Below are 21,140 nucleotides of genomic sequence, written 5' to 3' on the forward strand. Positions count from 1 at the left end.
TTATATAAAAATCAAGCTAAAATATCTCAGATCCAGGAGCCGCCATCTTGTGCCGGTGACGTCATGTGGAGTCAGAGTCGGTGACGTAGTAATTGCGGAGTGGAGCTGAGGTATTTAGGCTCCACCCACAAAATCTCTCAACCAATCCTGAATCAGTGTCAGCTGTCAATCATAACGTCTCCACCCTGTTTTTATATCATCAAAGAACTAATGAGAATCAAAGTGATCAGAAACATGAACACGTGAAAAAACATCAGTTAGATAAGAACGACCTTGCATGAAAGAAACATCTCATACATACATTTGTATATTTTAACAAAGATAAATAGCTTTGTGAATCAGAGCAGCTGGTCAACAAGCCCCAACCCCCCCCCCCCCCCACATGTCGTCCTCCTGCAGTTAAACTGACAGTTTGTATTGAGGCCGAGGAGAAGGAGGAGGGAGAGTCAATTATGTTTTCTATACTTGACTCAGTCTGACAAAGTCTGTGTCTGTGTGTGTGTGTGTGTGTGTGTGTGTGATCGTGTGTTTGCATGTGTGTCTATCTGTGTTGACCTGTTCAGTGAAGTGACTGTAGTTTATTGTGAAGTTTCCACTCTGATACACTGATGTCTGATATTGACCTGACACACACACACACACACACACACACACACACACACACACACACACACACAGCATGAGACTCTGTCATCTCCACATCATGTTTTTTTTTCATGCCAGAAAGAAAACGAGTGTAGCCTCTGTCCAAACATGACACATACGTGTGAGAGTTTACTATGTGTGTGTGTGTGTGTGTGTGTGTGTGTGTGTGTGTAGTCCAGGTATTACTCCAGTGCCAAGTTTTCTTTCTTCCTCCTTTCACTCCTTTCACAAAGTCTTTGTTGCCGTGGTGACTCCCCCCCCCCCTCCTGGGACCGCCCATATGCCATTCAGCCTGTGAATGAGAAGGGGGTGGTCTGCGTATGTGTGTGTGTGTGTGTGTGTGTGGTCAGGATGCCGCTCTCTGCTCAGTAGTTCAGTCTGTCTGCAGCTCTTCAACAGGACACAGAGGTAGGATATACACTTATTTTATACACATTTTACACACAAGACACACACAGCTCAGTAGTGAGGTAGTACAGTGTGTACTATCAGTGTGTACAGGTGTGTAGTTAGTGTGTGTATTTGTGGCAGTTATTCACAACAGTTTGACTTAAGAGATCTTTGATTTAAAATCTGCGGTACTCCTCTCTCAGTGTGTGTGTGTGTGTGTGTGTGTGTTCATGCTTTCAAGTGCTGGTTTGAGTTTGAAACCTTGGCAGCGAGGACATTCTTCTTCTGCTTCGTCTTGTTGTTCTTTTTCTTTGTCGCGTTCTTCGTTTGCTTCTTCGTCTTGTTGTTCATTCACTTTTTTCTTCTTCTTTGACGTGTTCCTTGTCCTTTTCTTCGTCTCCTTCATCTCTGTCTCCTTCGTTTTCTTTTTTCGTCTTGTCTTGTTGTTGTTCTTCTTCTTGTTCTTCTTTTCTTCGTCTTGTTGTTTTTCTTCCTTGTCTTGTTCTTCTTCATCCTGTTCTTCTCTGTCTTCTTCTTCTTCGTTTGGTTCTTCTTCTCTTTCTCCTGTGTCTTTGTCCTCCAGCTCCTCTCAGTGTTTTACCTCCTTCAGTAGATCAGTGGTATAAAGTGAAACCATTGGCTTGAAGGTGAATCACGTTGTCACCTGTGTTTGTTGTTGTTGTTGTTGTTGTTGTGTGTTTGTACCTCGAGACTGAACCGGGACCGACCAATTGAAAAATGGCTTTGTTGCCACCTACGACTGAGACCGTTCACCTGGTGACATCACACCATCATGTGGACCCTCACATCCACCCTCGCCCCCTCTGGGCTGCGGCAGCTACTCAGAAACCACTGCTCTGATTGGTCACATCACACGGACACACTCACCGGTGCAAACTCTGCTCGCTCGCCACTTTTCTGTGGTAGAACATCGCTGTTGCTATGGGTAACGCCTGGCGTCCACGCGACTCCGGAGTTTTCCAGCCTCTAAAAATCTGATACTTGTGGAAACGCTGCTGGTCCACGTTTCAGTTTGAGAACTTTGGGTTGTGTTTTAGTTTGTAAACGAAGACGCAGACGACGCACGCGTTCTTCTTCCTGATTGGCTCTCATCAGTCACGACCAGCCATGAAGGCAAAGTGTCGCTAACACTTCCTGTCAGTAACAGGTCCACCTCGTCGTCGCTCCTCTGAATTGTCACCATCGCTGTTCCTCCTTCAGAGGACTTTCTGTAACTAAGCAACCGACTGCAGAGGGAGACGATCTACTTCCTGTTTACACCTGAATGGTCAGGTGACGGAGTCTGATGGTTTGAAAGTGAAAACGCAGCCTCAGCGATGAACCAGTCGACTGACTGAGAATCTGAGGCACGTGTGGTTTTTCTTCATGTGTGATTCCTGTCAACTCACGATCAGACATGTTGTGTGTCATGTGGTAGCTCTTTGTTGTGACAAACTGGTGTGTGTGTGTGTGTGGTTGTGTCGAGACTCCGTCACCAGTCGATCTGGACTCAGGACGTCCAGTTTTCGTCCTCCTGGTGTCTGTGTGTTTCCTGCGGTCGGACAGTAAAGAACAGTCAGTTTCCACGGTGACGCTCGGCAGACGCTTGGTCACACGATTGGACGATGCAAGAGTCTGTTATCAGTCTTTTCACCGACACTGAGCTTGTCCATGATAAACATGAGAACCTGGAGAACAGTCGGAGTCTCAGCTGGAGACACGGAATCACCTCCAGAGTCTGACACCTGGATTTTAAGAACTGATACGGATATTAGGGAGTAAAAAAAATGATATATATATTATTGATCAATGATTCCTAAGATGTTATCACTTATAACACTTATGACAAGGAAATTTAACTGACTCCTGATATTTTACGGTTTGTTTAACCATAGCAGTAATTATAAATAAGAATAAAACACAAATACAACCAAATATAAATAACTTGAATTAAGGAAAAAAAACATTCTGCTTTGTTTATTCTGTAAAATAAAAGTTTTCATATCCTGAAACATAAACACTTTTAATACTGTCAGTGAAAGACTTGTATTGATGAATCAACATTGATAAGAGAGAGAGAGACAGAGAGAGAGAGAGACAAAAGATAAACATTGTGTTCTTGGGACAAACTCTGCTGATGAGGACAGACGATGACATTTAAACAACAGTGAAAGTGAAAGGTGATGACTCTTTTAAAGAACGAGGATGTTCAGTGGTAAACGTATTAATGAATTAATATAGATCTTTTTTTAGTCTTATTGAATCAAAGATCTTCACAGTACGAGTCACAGTCTCAGTCAGCGGCTTTTTACTGAGCCATTTCTAACACGTTCGTACACTGAGCAGCCGTCAGAGAAGTGCCTCGCTCAATGACACCAAGGAATGCTGCCCGGGGATCGAACCACCGACCTTCTGGTTAGTGGACGACCTTCTCAACTTCCTGAGATGCTTCTCTCAGGAGAAGCTGTAAAGACACGCCCCCTCTCCTCCTCCTCCTCCTCCTTTTAGCTGGTTTCGGGGGTCTGGGCCTCCCTCCCCTCCCCCTCCTCTGGTTGACTGGCTCCAGGACTGGAGTCCTGCAGGGCCACTGCCCCCCTCACCCCCTTACCCCTAACCCCCGTCTCTTCTTCTTCTGCTGTTTAGAAACATACAGACAAAAACATTTGTGTTTGAATCTTTTCTGTTTTACTCTCAGCTGTGGTTAGTTTGAGGACCCTTGTAAATCTGAACCTTCAGCTCTGTTTGTTTAGAAAGTTCTACTGAGCCGTCATCATTCTGTCCTTCTTCCTCCTCCTCCTCTTCAGATTACTCAGTGTTTGTCCCCGTCACACACACACACATACACATACACACACACACACACACACACTTGAGTGCTCCTCTTACTGATTAACTTCCTGATGTGTCCTGATCATCACTGCAGCAGCTCAGTTCCCACAGACGATGACCCAGTGGCCTACTGTAGAAGAGTGTGTGTGTGTGTGTGTGTGTGTGTGTGTGTGTGTGTGTGTGTGTGGGTGTGTGGGTGTGTGTGTGTGTGTGTGTTACTGTTAGCATCTAGAAACTACAGATGCTAACAACTAAGCTAGCAGGCAGGTAATGAAATGCAAGACATAAAAAAATATTATCAAGAAATATTGAAAAACAAAGACATAATGACGGAGGGAACAGATGAGACTGATAAATATCAACAAACTAAAACATATTTACTTATCATCCAACGACAAAATGGACATGAACACGTGAACGTTCATCAGTGTGATAAGAAAGTACTTTAAATGACAGAAACATCTTTGGAAACATTTGTTCAACGTCTACATTTTTTTTTTTACTTTGGTCCATGTACCATCTGCTTCCATGGAGTGGGCGGGGCTTAGGACCTATACTGCAGCCAGACACCAGGGGGCGATCATGATGATTTGACTTCATGCTGTCCATTTTTATGTCCCACACAACCCACTCTGATCTGACATACACACAACCTCAGGCTGGTGTGTGTGTGTGTGTGTGTGTGTGTGTGTGTGTGTGTGTGTGTGTGTGTGTGTGTGTGTGTGTGTGTGTGTGTGTGTGTGTGTGTGTGTGTGTGTGTGTGTGTGTGTGTGTGTGTGTGTGTGTGTGTGTGTGTGTTATAAATAAAAGAGGAGCCCTCCTCCTACATACACACTCTCCCCTCCCCCTCTGTTCCTCCCTCAACAAAAACGTGGTCGGAGGTCGGCTCCTTTATGGCGCCTGCACACACACTCACACTTCAAAGCTTTTTCGCTGCCATTTGTAGAGTGATGTCATCCCTGTCTTTTCATCAGGGGTCAGGGGTCATCCTCTACTGTGACGTCATGTGACCTGTAGCTGCCTCCCTCTCTCTGTCCGCAGGCCTATGGCTGGGCGTTGGAGGGTATGCGTCACCTAGCTGGCGTCAGTATGGAGGAGTGCACGCTGCCGGACAAATGCCAGGCTGTGATTGGCTGCCTTGAGGACTACCAGAGCCTACACCCACCAATCCCAGACGGCCGGTTTCAGGAGATGAAGGCGGTGGCGGGCGAGCTGCGGGGCGAGCGAGGCCTCCGCCAGTGGAGCTTCGCCTGGTCCAAGTGTCAGGAGACCAAGAAGATGCTTGACAGGAAGATGGAGGTGGCGCGCAGGACACGAGACTCCGCCCAGAGACGCTGCTCTGACCCCACCCCCAACAGAAGCTCCACCTCCTCCAGGAAGTCATTGTCAGGACTCCGGGGCATCTGCGAGGTCTCCTCCTCCTCCTCCTCCTTGGCCACAGAGGAGGACACCAATACCTCCTCTCGCTCACGTACCTCCTCCTTCCTGCTGCCCCTCACCTCCTCACCCATCACCTCCACCCGCTCCCCTCACACCCCCCAGCACACACCCCTCCTCCACCGACTGTTCCGCAGCAGCAGCTCCTCAGAGGAGTCTTCAGACCGGGTGGACGTCTGCTCCTCCAGTCCGAGCCTCCCCCACCTGGACTCCTCCGTCAGCTCCTCCTCCTCCTCCTCGTTCTTTTCCTCCTTCACCAGCAGGCGGCAGCAGCTCAGGAAGACTCAGAGCTTCGACTGCCCCCCGACCCCCGAGGCGCTGCGCTACGGGCCGTGTCCTCGTGCCCTCAGCGAGCCAGTGCGCAGAGGAAACACCGGCGTCTTCATCCGTGGCCTGGAGGTCAGCAGCAGCGAGGCAGCCGACCGCACGCTCTGCCCCCGGACGGCTGCTCACAACTGGGCAGGACAGGGGCTGCGTGGCCCCGGGACGCCCGGCAGCCCCGCAGCTGACCCCCGACCCAGAGGAAGGTGAGTCATCATCGTGTGACGTCACTTTAAAGTGTTGACCCGGCGACCCGAACAACTTGTTGTATGCAATTTACAGATTCATGGTTTCATATTCTATGATGGTAAATGTCAATAAATAAAGTTTCAGACGAGAGCTTTGTGCAGCAGAAGGTCGAGGAGGCAGAAGCTTAGGGAAGGAGACAGGAGACATGAAGGTGTTTACGATGCATCCCCCCTGTGTCTCTGCAGTAAACTGCGTCACATCGTGGAGGAGATGATCACCACTGAGCGGGAGTACGTCCGCTCTCTGCGCTACATCATCCATCACTACTTTCCGGAGATGGACCGGGTCGACCTCCCTCAGGACCTGAGGGGGAAACGCTCTGTCGTCTTCGGGAACCTGGAGAAGCTCCTGGACTTCCACAGTCAGTTCTTCCTGCGAGAGCTGGAGGCCTGCTGGAAGCACCCGCTAAGAGTTCCTCACTGCTTCCTCAGACACGTATGTCACTTAGCACATGGACACATTCATCGTTAATATTAAAATACACAGTGTGGGACGAGAAAGAAACTAGTCAAAAACTAACAGAGAAGTTAAGGACATTATGTCATCAGTTGGTTCTTATAGCTGAGGTTTCAGTTGCATATGACCAGGAACTGTTAGCCTAGCTTAGCACAAAGACTGGATTTAGTGGGAAGTGTTAGCCTAGCTTAGCACAAAGACTGGAGGCAGGGGGAACTGTTAGCCTAGCTTACCACAAAGACTGGATGCAGGGGGAACTGTTAGCCTTCCCACCCCTCATCTCTACGAGCTTCTAACACACACACACACACACACAAACACACACACACACACGAGAGCTCCTCTAACTGATCCAGATGTTGATGTTGTCACTCACAGCAGGAGCAGTTCAGTCTCTACGCTCTCTACAGCAAGAACAAACCCAAGTCTGATGCTCTGCTGGCGAACCACGGAAACGCCTTCTTCAGGGTGAGAACTCACCCCGGACCTTTGGTCATTCAGCCTTTAACCTTTGTCGACTGCCTGTGACCTCTGACCTTTATCCCCCAGAGGAAGCAGGTGGAGCTGGGGGACAAGATGGACCTGTCGTCCTACCTGCTGAAGCCCGTTCAGAGGATGAGCAAGTACGCGCTTCTCCTTACTGACCTCTTCAAGGAGGTGGGCGCGGCTCAGGAGGCGGAGCTGGCCGCCCTGCAGGCCGCCACCAACATGGTCAAGTTCCAGCTTCGCCACGGCAACGACCTGCTGGCAATGGACGCCATCCGAGACTGTGACGTAAGTTTGTTAAAAGCAGCTGATCTGTCAATTGAGACACTTTTATTTTGACAGTTGATCATAGTCAGTTCAGATGCTTTTATTTTGACGGTGTTTCCTGTTTGTCCCTGCAGGTGAACCTGAAGGAGCAGGGTCAGCTGATCCGTCAGGACGAATTCACGGTCTGGACCGGGAGGAGGAAATGTCAGCGTCACATCTTCCTGTTCGAGGAGCTCGTTCTCTTCAGCAAACCCAAGAAGATGGAGGGCGGCCTGGACGTGTTCATCTACAAACACTCCTTCAAGGTAACGCCACGCGACACGGAGTGGCGAGCAGCGTCCCGACCCCCGAGGTAGCGGTCTCCTGAGCTCAACGTGTGTTTTGTCCTTCAGACTGCAGACGTGGGACTGACGGAGACGACGGGCGACGATGGGCTCCGTTTCGAGATCTGGTTCCGGAGGCGGACGTCCAAGAACCAGACGTTCATCCTGCAGGCGGCCACCGCCGACGTGAAGCTCGCCTGGACGAGTGACGTCGCCCGGATCCTGTGGACGCAGGCCACCAAGAACAAAGGTACAGACGGAGTGTGTGTGTGTGTGTGTGTGTGTGTGTGTGTGTGTGTGTGTGTGTGTGTGTGTGTGTGTGTGTGTGTGTGTGTGTGTGTGTGTGTGTGTGTGTGTGTGTGTGTGTGTGTGTCATCGTCCTCTGAGACGACTGTGATCACGTGATGCTGATGTGTGTGTGTGTGTGTGTGTGTGTGTGTGTGTGTGTGTAGAGATGCGTCTGAAGGAGATGGTGTCGATGGGCGTCGGGAGCAAACCGTTTCTGGACATCCAGCCGAGCGACGCCGCCATCAGCGACCGAGCCGTTCACTACATCATGAAGAACAGAGGTAACGTCACAGACACTGACATCATCATAATGAGACGTTGTTGTTCAGTGTTTACCCTACCATTGAATAGGGCGCCCCGCCCCCCCTGAAATTTCAAATTGATTTTAATAAATAAAATAATAAAAAAATTGTTACATATAATTTATATTGGTACATATAATGTCAGGCAGAAGTCATTTTAGGTCACTTTCCTTATACAACTTATTCCTCATTCCTGTAGGAAAGATTATGGATTGAACTTTTGTGAACGTGATTTGTGACACCCCCCCCCACACCAAACACTGGTTGTTTCATTAGATAAAACAAATAAAACATCGTCAGGGTCTAAAGTTGTGAAACAATCGATGAGTCATCAATACAGTTATTAGTTGTAGTATGATCAGTGATTAAGAAACATATTGATGTGTATGTGTCCAGGCGCCAGGACGAGGGCGTCCATCGCCGTCTCTGTCTTCGATCACTCGGACCCTTTCAAGCGAGGGGCGGTGACCTCTGACCCCTCGACGTCGGGGCCCTCGTCTTCCGGCCTGCTGGGACCTCTCAACCTGCACATGCACATGTACAGGTACGACACACACACCTCCACCCTTCACTTTGAATAATAAAACTTTATCACCATTAACAAAATTCATAACCACGGCCCCTCCTCCTCCCCCCCACAGCCAAGCTCTCCCCCCCTCCCCTGCCGCCGAAGGCTCCTTCATCACTTCCTGCATCGAGGAAGACGAGCAGGAGCACGAGACGAGCAGCCAACCCTCCATGAGTACGTACAGGAGCGCGGCGGCCATGTTGTTCAGAGCAGAGTTTGTCAGTGTCTGACAGGAGGTATCACTCCTCACACATCGTGTCTCTCTCTTTCTGTCTCAGCCACAGAAAGTTCGGGCTCGTCGTCTCGCTGCCTCTCCGGCTCCACGGGCTCCGACAGCGGCTGCGTCTCCTCCCACCTCCAGGAGGCGCTGCCCGAGGAGCCAGGCCGCACCCCCTCCAACAAGAAGCCTCTCGGCAGCCAGTACATTTCAACAGTGAGTACACACACACACACACACACACACACACACTTGCACTGCGTTCCGACGTTGACTGTGTGTGTGTGTGTGTGTGTGTGTGTGTGTGTGTCCGTCCTCAGAAACCTGCCGAGGTCATCGGCCCGGCCACCGTCGTGTGAGTCTGCTCGCCTGTAGGCCACGCCTCCTCAGTGACATCACCACCGACCACTGCCCAGGAGCCGCTTTTACGTTTCAACTCGTCACTCAGAGAACTGAACATAACTTTATTGACGAAACAGCTTTCGTACAAATGGACACGAAACACGGAGAAGAAACAAACTCATAATCATAAATACAATAAGTTTAATGCTGATAAATCAGTTCATATCAGAACAACATCTGATCCGTGTTGATGTTGATGTTGATGAGCTGTGATGCTGAACGTGTGAGTGTGTGTGTCCTTCTGTTGCAGTTTGAACATCGATAGAGTTTGATGTTTTATTTCCGTTCGTGAAGCTTCAGTCGAGTCTGTTCTGTAAATATGATCTGTGCTGATCCTGTGTGTGTGTGTGTGTGTGTGTGTGTGTGTGTGTGTGTGTGTGTGTGTGTGTGTGTGTGTGTGTGTGTGTGTGTGTGTGTGTGTGTGTGTGTGTGTGTGTGTGTGTGTGTGTGTGTGTGTGTGTGTGTGTGTGGGATCAGCTGGTCTCTGTACATGTGTGTAAATAAACCACAGCTGAGCTTCTGCTGTCACTTTTCTTACTTGAATAAACCTGAGACACGTTTCAGTCATCTGACGTCGTTGTGTGCATTTTTTTGTGTTTTCAGTGTGAGACTCACATCATCGTCTTGTGTGTGTGTGTGTGTGTATTGCTGCAGCGATATTTAATGTGACGCCCTGTGAACGAACATAAACCATTCAATCTGAAGAAGAAGAGTATGAATATGATCCAGATGTAAGTTACTGTTATATGAATCATAAAACACTGAAAGATGCTGATGGAGCTGCTGAAGGTTTTGTAGTAGTCCTATGAAACCTCATGACATTTTGGTGAGGTCAAGGAATTGTAGAGAGTAAAAGACGATCGGAAGGAACGATCTGGATCCATCTGACCTGCAGGGACCTGCTGTGGCCCCGCCCATCCCGGAGCAGCTGGACATCAGGAACACCCACTTCCTGTGATCGCTGAGTGATGATGTCATTGGGATCCGGAGGAGAGATGGAGAGAGACTGATACAACAGCACCACCTGCTGGTGAGTGTTACACTGTACATACAGTACAGGACTAAACAAAGAGGTAAAAGGATCAAAGATTTCTGAAAGACAGATGAACTCTGGTCTGGACTCAGTGATCAGGTGAACTACTTCCTGCAGGTGAGTGAGTTGTTTTGGTCGTCAAGGAAACAGTTTGTGTTTAGTTAGAGAAATGAGGACACGTCCCGACAATCTGACTGTTAACAGATTAATGTCCCCACAACGTGAGTAAAACGTGGACCTCTGTCTTTCTGTCATAAGGTTTATTGATTATTGATTGGCTGTCAATCATCCTCTCTCTTGTTCAGTCACAGGTGGGTGGGGCCAGTGAATCATCTGATTATTTATCATTTTCATTATTGATTAATCAGAGTGATATAATTCAAATCTCACTAATAATAATCAGTAAAAATAAAATGATAAATCAATTGTCAGAAGATCAGAACACGGCTGATTAATTATCATTATTATTGATTATCAGATTTGTCGTTTTCTAAACTGGAAATAAACTGAACAAACAGGAAACAAAGCAGAAACTGACGAGTTGATATAAAAAGTATTTTATTGTACAATCAGCTGCAGTGACATCACAGAGCAGGAAATGGAAGACCAGCCAGAGGTCAGAGGTCACCGCAGTGTTCCGATCACATTCATCCACAGTGATTTAATTTCACAATAAAAGCTTCTGTAAGTTCACTGCAAGAAAAACTCATGAAGTTTGTTTTCATCAAAATTAATATTAATAAAATAAAATCTAAACGTGAACATCCGGCTCCCGATCAGATCCTTCATTTGTTTTATTTGTTCTTCTAATGTAAAAAAAAAAACCATCTGATCAGCACCGATCAATAATCTTCAGTCCAACAAGTTTCCTTTTTCTTAAAATGTGCTGAACAGAAAAACATGAAAAAAAAGTTTATTTGAAATAATTATCTTCTTCTTGCGAATTTGATTTTAACGTTGAATAATGATAATGAAGCAGTGACATCATAGATCACATGATTCACATTAATACTATCGATCTTTATCGGATGTTGTTGCATAGCAAAGTTACAAAGTGCTGAAAATTTGAAATAATACAATTAGAATCTAAAAACAAAAGTTTAACGATGAAACAGAAAAGTTTCAGATTTCCGACGTGAACCAGTTCCTCGTTACCGATATCGATCAGCTGATTATTTGATTGACGCAGATCAGTTTTCATCAAACATTCATTTTCAGCTTTTATGAGTTTTTATTTTTTAATCTTAATTTTCTCGTCACAGATGAAAAAAAATGTAACGAGAGAAAAACTGAAGAATATTTTTTTTTCAAATGTTTCGATCGAGTTCATTGATTAGTCTGCAGGTGAAGATCGGAATGAAATATAAGAAATAAAAGAACTGGAGAGATTATTAATGAACACAGGATTGATCACAGATTTGTGACGTTTGAATGTTAGAAGTTTGTTAGAAAATGTCGTAAACGACGGAACGTCAGAGAACAAAGAGACGTGAGTTAATAAAAAAATATGAAGATGAATAATACTGATACAGTGAGTCTGTAAACACAACACACGTCACATGACGCCATATCAATCAGCTGCTTCCTGTCTGCGACGAGGTGACGATGACGATGATGTAACAGTGATGAAGATCTGTTTAATTATTGTCAGGTAATAAATAAGTTAGAAGTTGATTCATAACACTTATGGGATCTTATTAGCTAACTTATATTTGTTTTAATCTTATAAATGTATAAGATGAATGTCAGATTGAATCTGGTTTCATATGAACATGAAATATTTCTTGTTTTAATACAAAAATAACAATTTCAACAATAAAATTCCTCTGAAATGCAAAAAAAAAAATAGAATCAACATAAAGTTTTTTTCTCCAGTGGTTTTTAAAATATAAGACCGAAAATACAAAAATATAGAAAAGCATTAATAATGAGCAAGGTTTTTTTTTACAGTGTAACTGCTGGAAACACTGTAAAAAAAACAACAATACCGACTGATTATTAAATATCAAGACAATAAGGTTAAGGTCCGTGTTTCTCTTAACAAAGGCACAAGTTTGTACCAAGGAGAAATGTAATCGTTGTTATTTATGCATATATTTAAATTTTAGAAATGAATATTTAAGTAAAAGTTAATTAAGGTACGAGTACAATTGGGATTAAAAAACTAAAACGGGCGATAAATTAAATCTGAGACACTTAAAGCTTTTTAAGAAGAAATGTTGTTTGAATCAATTTTAAAGTTATTTAATTTAACAAAGATTGAACATTTGTTTCTTTTTATTTCTTCTCCTCAACTGCTCCAATTTAATTTTAAGATTTTAGATATGTTTTTTTCACTACATTTACTCATTTTACTTGATTCTCGCTGTAACACTGACTCACGTGTAGAAACGTGACGCATAAAAATTAATGTAACTTTAAAAATAAATTATATAAATCTATATAATGATAACTATAAATAATAATTTGGCCTTTGAAGTAAAGCATCATTATAAACCTCTTCACTTCAGTTATATATATATAAAAGCTTGATCATTGGAGCAGTTTGTCCCTCTGAAGCCGCCGTACTCTCCTTTAAGGCTTCGATCTTCACTGCAACATTTAAACGATAGAAGTTATAAAATATTAATACAACGAGAAAAATCTGCTCTTCATCTCCGACAGTCAACTCCTCGTCACCATCACTTACGTTCACTCACACGTTAAAAACTCCTTCACCTGCCGAGCGATGTCAGCGAGAGTAACAACAGAGGAAGAAGAAGAGGAGGAAGAAGGAGGAGGAGTTCTGGACGGAGGCTCCGCCTACAGCAGTGAACACCTGAAGAAACTTTTCTTCGAGCGAGACTCTGTGATTTTCACTGGACCGGCGCCTCCTGGTGGGTTGTTGTCGTTCTGCAGGAAGAAGAGGAAGAACGAACAGATGACGGCAGGTCGTGAAGAGTTTAAAGTCACAGTTTGATCAAGTCATGAAATCATTTTCAACATGTCACAGTACATTGAGTCATGCAAAGATTAGAGTCAGTTTGTTATTTTAATCCTCGTGTGATTTTGTGTCTGATGCCATAATATTTTTTCGTGAACTCACCAGTTTCCTGTTCAGTCGACTCATTATGTCTCTGGCGAGAGTGAAAAATGCCTGAGGAGAGAAAACGTATCATGAAGATGTCGTGACAGGAAGTGAAACACGTCGTGATGACGTCATGTGACAGGAAGTGAAACACGTCGTGATGACGTCACGTGACAGGAAGTGAAACACGTCGTGATGACGTCACGTAACAGGAAGTGAAACACGTCGTGATGACGTCACGTAACAGGAAGTGAAACACGTCGTGATGACGTCACGTAACAGGAAGTGAAACACGTCGTGATGACGTCACGTAACAGGAAGTGAAACACGTCGTGATGACGTCACGTAACAGGAAGTGAAACACGTCGTGATGACGTCACGTAACAGGAAGTGAAACACGTCGTGATGACATCACGTAACAGGAAGTGAAACACGTCGTGATAACGTCACGTAACAGGAAGTGAAACACGTCGTGATGACGTCACGTAACAGGAAGTGAAACACGTCGTGATGACGTCACGTAACAGGAAGTGAAACACGTCGTGATGACGTCACGTAACAGGAAGTGAAACACGTCGTGATGACATCACATGACAGGAAGCAGAAGTCACCTCTTCCACGTTGAGGCTCGACTTGGCACTCGTTTCCAAAAACTTGATCCCGTAGTCGATCGCCATCTGAACGAGATGACACACAGTTCAGTTTATATCTGAACAGATATTTTCTGTTTATTACACAAAGTTCATCAGTTTGTTTCTGTAAATGTTCCGTCATTTCATCTTAAATTTGTCAAACTGATTCAATCTTTGATCACAAATTTATTTTAAAAATCTACATGTTGGATTCTGTATCAAATCTCTTTTATGTTATGAAAATGGTTATTGATTATTATCAGTATTATTAAAACTATTATTGTATATTATGGGGGAACGTTGCTTCTCCTACTTGGACTGATGATGTTTATGACATTGTGAAAGGTTGTGATGTACAGTAGGCATATTTAATTTTATATTTTGGATTCTTTATATATATATATATATTTATATATACACACACAATACATATGTTATTACTATATTTGTAATGTTCAAAATAAAAATTCAATTCAATTCTTTGTCTGTAACTGATGACAGACGTGAACATTTGTTTATTTTCAATAAAATTCATTTATCTTCACTATTGATCATCTGTGGATTATTTTCCCAATCAAACCATTGAAACCAGAAAATATTCACATTTAAGAAGCTGAAATCAGAGAATTTTGACTTTTTTCTTGAACCAATAAATTGATTATCAAAATAACTTCACAATTAATTTAGTTGTTTCACTGTTGCAACTCTAGTTCATTTTATTGATTTTGTTATCATTTCTATAATTTTAACAAAGTTTGATCTGTTTAAGTTTTAAAATGGCAGCGTCTGAAAATTCAACGGGACGTATTCTGGAGCGTTTAGTTCAACAACCGTATTCAACGCGACGTAGAAACATGGAGACTCACACGGAGGTCGGTCCACCTCATGTTACTATATTTAACTCACATATGAACACTTCTGTGAATCAGTTCTTCTGAATATTACACACTGTCGCTTTAAGATGAAGATCAGACTCGTCAAACCTTCTCTCCTCGCTCCTTCGACACTTGTCTCTTGTCGTTCATGTCGCACTTGTTTCCCAGAACCATCCGCTCCACGTCGGACGTGGCGTGCTGAGAACACACACACACACACACACACACACACACACACACACGCGTTAGCGTGTCGCTCTCTGTCCGTCCCGTGTCCCACGTGTCCTGTCCTGTCCTCTACCTCCTCGATGTTCCGTATCCAGTTCCTGATGTTGTCGTAGGACTTCTCGTTGGTGATGTCGTACACCAGCATGATGCCCTGAAACACAGAGGACAGGAAGTGACATCAGCACAGGAAGTGTCTCACATCTAACGTGTCTCGTCTACAGCAGCTTCACGTCGGTTCCTGTGGGTTCAATTCACAGACACGTTACTATAGAGACAGATGTTCTGATCCAGCTGCCAAGCGCCGCCTTCAGTGTCGTCCTACTAAATTCTCACGTTGACTCTGACCGACAGCGTCAGTCCGTCTCTCTGCACTGTCCCCCTGGCTGTCGCAGGTCACATGGTCACGGTCTCAGCTTTGGTTACGTTTGAATAACGGTCAGAATATGAATTATGAAGTCGACCTTTGAACCTTTTGGACACAAAATATCATCACTTTGTTTTATCAAATCAGACGCTGACACACGTCAGTCTGTCCAGCAGCGGTGAGGTCACCAGGAAGGGGGCGTGTCTTACCATGGCTCCTCTGTAATAGGCCGTGGTGATGGTCCGGAACCTCTCCTGGCCCGCCGTGTCCCTGAGGGAACAGGAAGTAGACTGAGGTCATTCTGACCCAACGAAAATGACATGAAACAAAACGTGTCCGACGTCCCAACTCACCAGATCTGGAGTTTGATTTTCTTCCCGTCCAACTCGACCGTCCGGATTTTAAAATCGATTCCTGAAAGAGACGGAAACAACAGTCAGACGGACACGGGGGCGTTCGTTTGACCTCTCAGCTGAGTGGGTGTGTCTCTGCTGGTGAAACAGGAAGTCGGATGTATTTTTAACAAATAGACGACGACGGACGTTTCCGGGAGGCGGATCACTCCGTTTCCTCCTGGAGGGTGGGGCCTCGCCTCTTCTCCTCTCACCTCATCTCCTCACAACCTCATGTCCTCAAGACTTCCTCCTCAGTTGAGGGGCAAAAAAAACAACTGCCGCCAGTATTTTAGATATATGAATGTTTACTGACGATGATCCGATTGATCGGCTGTCAATCGTTATAATCAGGTGAATCAGCAGGTGAGCAACGACCTGGTTTAACACTGAGGCCTAGGCCCCGCCCCCTCCGCTGATTCAACACACACACACACACACACACACACACACACACACACACACACACACACACACACACACACACACACACACACACACACACACACACACACACACACACACACACACACACACACACACACACACACACACACACACACACAAACTGGTCCTCACAAAGACAGAATTACACACACACACACTCCGAGAGGTCAGCTGACCCCGGCCCGCCTGGCGACAGTGCGTCCTCTGTCCGGCCGCAGCAGCAGGGGATTGTGGGAGCTCATTAAACATTCGTGCAGACCAGCGGCCGAACCAGGAGGAATGTGACAAACTGGTGATTGAAACTGGTCACTGTGATGTCACAGGTGTGGCGGTGGTGAAACAGGTGGGTCTCCGCGGCGTCACGGCAACAATACACTCAATTAGTGTCACTTCCTGTCTTCAAAGTAAAAGCGCAAAAACATAAGTGTCGACTGGACCGGAGCGAGCCGCCCCGGCAGCTCCTGACCCAGAGGTTGGGTTGCTGCAAGAGATTCATTTGGAGCTTTTACTCTGAAAAACTGAGAACTCTGAAGATCGTGTTGTTGTTGTTGTTGTTGTTGTTTATCAGACACATTAGTGGTATGAAAAAACAAACTACACCAACGACCGAACACCAGCTCTAATACAAACACCATTTCCCATCAGCCCCGGCGGTCACAGCGACAGCAGAGTCTGGGCTCGGCAACACGAAACCAACGCACAACTTCACTCAACACAGATTCACAACGTGACGGAACAGGAAGTGATGACGAGGCGACTGTTCAGTGTTTCTGTTCCTCAGACTCATCTCCACAGCCAATCACAGAGCCCCGATCCAGGCCACGTTGTTCATGACTCGTCAAACTCAGAAAAGTGTGTCAGAGATCAACGACACCTGAACGTGCCAGGAAGTGATGCTTCATGAAAATGAGGTTGAAGAGTTAAAAAGAAGTTTAAGATTTAAGTTTTGTTTTTGAGATTCCACAAATCTAAAGTCAGCTCGTTGTATGAAGCTCGTGTCTCGTGTCAAACCGGCGTCTCCATGGCGACAACTGCAGCACAACGCACATTTATCAGAACCATGAATAATGTGTAATCACATTATATAATTCAAACTGCAGAGTTAAACAGAATCATGTTATATTTCTATATTGACGTGAAGAACATCAGACTCGTGTCACGTGACTCGTCTGGACCAGCGACGACTGTTCACACCTGAGAGAAAAGTCTAAATACTGATTCTCCTCGAACGCACCACTGAAGAAGAGCTCTGCTCTCATCATGAGGCCTGATGTGATTCTAGACTGAGACCTGAACCTAAGACCTGATCCTGAACCAGAACCTGATCCTGATCCTAAACCTGATCCAGGAACTGATCTTGGACCTGATTCTAATCGGATCCTGGACCTGATCCTTAACAAAAACTCATCCTTAATCTAAACCTGCTCCTGGGCCTCATCCAGGACCTGATCCAGGACCTGGTCCTGAACCTGATCCTGGACCTCATCCAGGACCTGATCCTGAACCTAACCTGATCCAAGACCTTATCTTTGACCTGATCTAAGACCTGATCCTGGACCTGCATCTGACCCTGATCCTGGACCTGCATCCTGAACCTGATCCTGACCCTGATCCAGGACACAGTCACACACGGTGACAGACAAAGACCGATGAAGACAGATGAAGACCAGTGAAGACCGATGAAGACAGATGAAGAATGATAAAGACCGACGAAGACCAGTGAAGACTGATGAAGACCAGTGAAGACTGATGAAGACCAGTGAAGACTGATGAAGACCAGTGAAGACCGATGAAGACCAGTGAAGACCGATGAAGACTGATGAAGACCAGTGAAGACCGATGAAGACTGATGAAGACCAGTGAAGACCGGTGAAGACTGATAAAGACCGATGAAGACTGATGAAGACCAGTGAAGACCGGTGAAGACTGATAAAGACCGATGAAGACTGATGAAGACCAGTGAAGACCGATGAAGACTGATGAAGACCAGTGAAGACCGATGAAGACTGATAAAGACCGACGAAGACCAGTGAAGACTGATGAAGGCCGATGAAGACCGATGAAGACTGATGAAGGCCGATGAAGACCGATGAAGACTGATGAAGACCGATGAAGACTGATGAAGACCAGTGAAGACCGGTGAAGACTGATGAAGACCAGTGAAGACCGATGAAGACTGATGAAGACCAGTGAAGACCGGTGAAGACTGATAAAGACCGACGAAGACCAGTGAAGACTGATGAAGGCCGATGAAGACCGATGAAGACTGATAAAGACCGACGAAGACCAGTGAAGACTGATGAAGACCAGTGAAGACTGACGAAGACCGACGAAGACCGATGAAGACTTGCCCACTTCCTGTTTCCACCAGATGTTTGTGTCTCTCTCAGAACGAGGACCTGAGGAGTGGGGACGTCTCTCTGCACTGGAGGGGACATTTTGTTAAACGTGGAGACTTTTGAAGAACAAAAAATCAAAATCAGTTGATTTTAATGGTGGTTAGAGTCTCATGGTTCTAGTCAGGTGTCACCCGAGTCTGATCAGGTGAACACGTCGTCGCCATGGTAACTCATCCTGTGGCTCATCCCATGGGACCAAACTGTCCGACAACTTTGAAAGTCTTTGGAGAGTTTCCTCTCTCTTCAGCAGGACTGAAGACTCGTCACAGACCCGCCCGAGAGACCGGATCTCTGCGTGCTCGCTCCTCTCACTGATAATCGATCAGTCATCGATCAGCTGATCAGCCCCCCCCCCCCCCCCCCCCCCCCCTCCCTCCCGGACTCACCGATCGTGGAGATGAACGTGGTGTTGAACGCGTCCTCGCTGAACCGGAACAGGAGGCAGGTTTTACCGACGCCGCTGTCACCGATCAGCAGCAGTTTGAACAGATAGTCGTACGTCTTCGCCATTTTCTCTCTCCCGCCGCTCGTCCCCGGTGCTTCCGGTGGTTTGTCACGGAGCCTCCGCCGCCTCACGGTGTCCGCGGGCCCGACGAACTCTCTGCGTGCTGGACCCCGCGGTTCTGGTTCTGGATTCGGTTTCTCTCGGACACGGGACCGACAGGAGCAGGAAGTGGCTCAGTGCTCAAGCTCACTGTAACACACCACGTGCACATCCGGGGCGGGGCGCTTAAAAATAAAAGCATCGAAATCATAAGCGACCATTTTGATTTTTAATGTTCGGAACTGATGGATCGTTTTTTTCCCGCGTCACCGCGTGCGTGTTGTAAACCGATTCAAGCTGCTTAATCGATCAGGTCCGATGAGAATATTTTCCTGGTGTGATCAGCTGATGTGTTTGATTAAATCACGAGCTTTTATTTCAGAAGCGAGACCACTTCGTTTCCGGTCTGTCTCCTGGCACCTTGGCACAGAGGGCGTGGTTCTCTGATGTCGACCGTCAGAGTGTGTGTGTGTGTGTGTGTGTGTGTGTGTGTGTGTGTGTGTGTGTGTACTGTGTCGATGTTATGAAACAGAATGTGATGAAAACTCAAAAACTCAGAGACAAAAAGAAGGCGGAGTCAGAGAGTCCGGATCACACAGACCAGGTCTGAATCTGAATCAAGCTGGCGGTTTAAAGGTCAAAGGTCACGGCAGATGCCATGTTTTTACTCTCTAATAAAACTTCAATGACTTAACAAAACTTTTCACAGTATTTAATCACAGACACTTTATAAAACCAGACTAAGTGAAGTCACTGCTGAAGTGTATGAAGCATGTATTCTCTGTACTGACCAGCAGAGGTCGACTATGAGAACGTGACTCTACTTCTCATTTGATTCAAAATGTCAGTAAAACATTTTCCTGAGAAGTGTCTATGGTTCAAATATCTAGTTTCAAGTCTTCAATACATGATTCATTTAGAACATTACGATCCATTTAGAGTCAACTAGAATAATACACCAGATGTATTGAGGCTGCTCACGCTAGGTTGACCGGTGGAAGAATATGATCTGCAAGATGGCTAGAGGCAACATCACGAACTGCTAATGCTAAAGTTAACTGTCTGCCGACACACCTGCCGTCGTCGCGTGGATGCTAACTGCTAAAGCTAAAGTTAACTGTCTGCCGAAACACCTGCCGTCCTCGCGTGGATGCACTTCCTCTGCTGCACTGGAAGTTTCTGGTTTCTTTGCTTCTTCGTACTATCTCCAACATTGAATTTTGTCATGGTAATTTACTGGATCTTAAAACTGTTCCAAGCAGATTTAACTTGGTTAGTTAACTTGGTGTTTACCTGTATAACCTCCGCCCACGCTCAAACCAACCTAATTGGTGTCATCAGAATGAGACTTTCACTTCGCAGGTGACCATCAGAATCACCGGAATGTGACCATCATTTTCTTTATGAGACATGCATAAATATTCATTATCTATGACAACTTCTGCTTCCAGAGGTCTCTGATGTTGTCTCTCAGGTGCTGCCTTTAAACCTCAAACCTCAAGGTGATTGATGGAGAAATTATTATCCAAATTATGGAGCTTTACAGACATTTTCAAAGTCGCTAATTGATATTAAAGCTGAAATTATGGGGCGAAACCTTCTTGGGGGGAAAAAAGAAAAGGAAATCACAAGGTTTTAAGAAGTGAGTGGTTCATTCCCTATTAAATTTTTCACGAGACATTCATACTATAATTCCAGGAATCTCCAGGATTGGCTGAGCTTTTTCTGCACTGAATGCTGATTGGCTGAAATGTGCCAACATGACGCACCGAACTGACTCTGGCCTTCATTCACTCGTTGCCATTGAAACACGGGTAACAAGTTCAAAGTGTAATCCTCATGACATCACGTTGTGAGCATTTTTCTTTGATTCCTCTGATCCTGTGACATCATGGACACGGATCAAGAGAATCTCTACAAGCATGCGACCCCTCACTGCCTGTTTGAAGTCTGTTTGAAGTCATCTGCGACAGTTGCAA

General features: G+C 45.6%; 2 protein-coding genes across 8 annotated transcripts in view; one reads left to right on the top strand and one right to left on the bottom strand.

Annotated features, from left to right (window-relative positions):
- plekhg4 (pleckstrin homology domain containing, family G (with RhoGef domain) member 4) overlaps nucleotides 1-9,747 on the top strand; it is a 38,250-nt gene extending 28,503 nt beyond the window's left edge. For all 7 annotated transcript variants that reach the window (XM_035627720.2, XM_035627719.2, XM_035627716.2 and 4 more), the window contains 11 exons: nucleotides 4,906-5,828; nucleotides 6,057-6,306; nucleotides 6,706-6,795; nucleotides 6,877-7,101; nucleotides 7,215-7,385; nucleotides 7,473-7,653; nucleotides 7,856-7,972; nucleotides 8,390-8,537; nucleotides 8,635-8,735; nucleotides 8,840-8,994; nucleotides 9,099-9,747. In XM_035627720.2, the coding sequence (XP_035483613.2) occupies nucleotides 4,906-5,828; nucleotides 6,057-6,306; nucleotides 6,706-6,795; nucleotides 6,877-7,101; nucleotides 7,215-7,385; nucleotides 7,473-7,653; nucleotides 7,856-7,972; nucleotides 8,390-8,537; nucleotides 8,635-8,735; nucleotides 8,840-8,994; nucleotides 9,099-9,137 (2,400 nt within the window). In that variant the 3' untranslated portion in view covers nucleotides 9,138-9,747. The remainder of the gene's footprint in view (nucleotides 1-4,905; nucleotides 5,829-6,056; nucleotides 6,307-6,705; nucleotides 6,796-6,876; nucleotides 7,102-7,214; nucleotides 7,386-7,472; nucleotides 7,654-7,855; nucleotides 7,973-8,389; nucleotides 8,538-8,634; nucleotides 8,736-8,839; nucleotides 8,995-9,098) is intronic.
- Nucleotides 9,748-10,754: 1,007 nt separating this feature from the next.
- Nucleotides 10,755-19,333, bottom strand: LOC118302001 (ras-related protein Rab-8B). Its single transcript, XM_035627778.2, has 8 exons — nucleotides 19,004-19,333; nucleotides 15,733-15,793; nucleotides 15,589-15,649; nucleotides 15,089-15,166; nucleotides 14,896-14,985; nucleotides 13,892-13,957; nucleotides 13,299-13,349; nucleotides 10,755-13,105 (listed from the first exon to the last, which is right to left on the bottom strand). Exons 1-8 carry the CDS (start codon nucleotides 19,125-19,127, stop codon nucleotides 13,016-13,018), a joined length of 621 nt encoding a protein of 206 aa, XP_035483671.1. The 5' UTR covers nucleotides 19,128-19,333; the 3' UTR covers nucleotides 10,755-13,015.
- Nucleotides 19,334-21,140: the final 1,807 nt, after the last annotated feature.

This window comes from Scophthalmus maximus, chromosome 4 (genome assembly GCF_022379125.1).
Source record: "Scophthalmus maximus strain ysfricsl-2021 chromosome 4, ASM2237912v1, whole genome shotgun sequence".
Classification (NCBI taxonomy): domain Eukaryota; kingdom Metazoa; phylum Chordata; class Actinopteri; order Pleuronectiformes; family Scophthalmidae; genus Scophthalmus; species Scophthalmus maximus.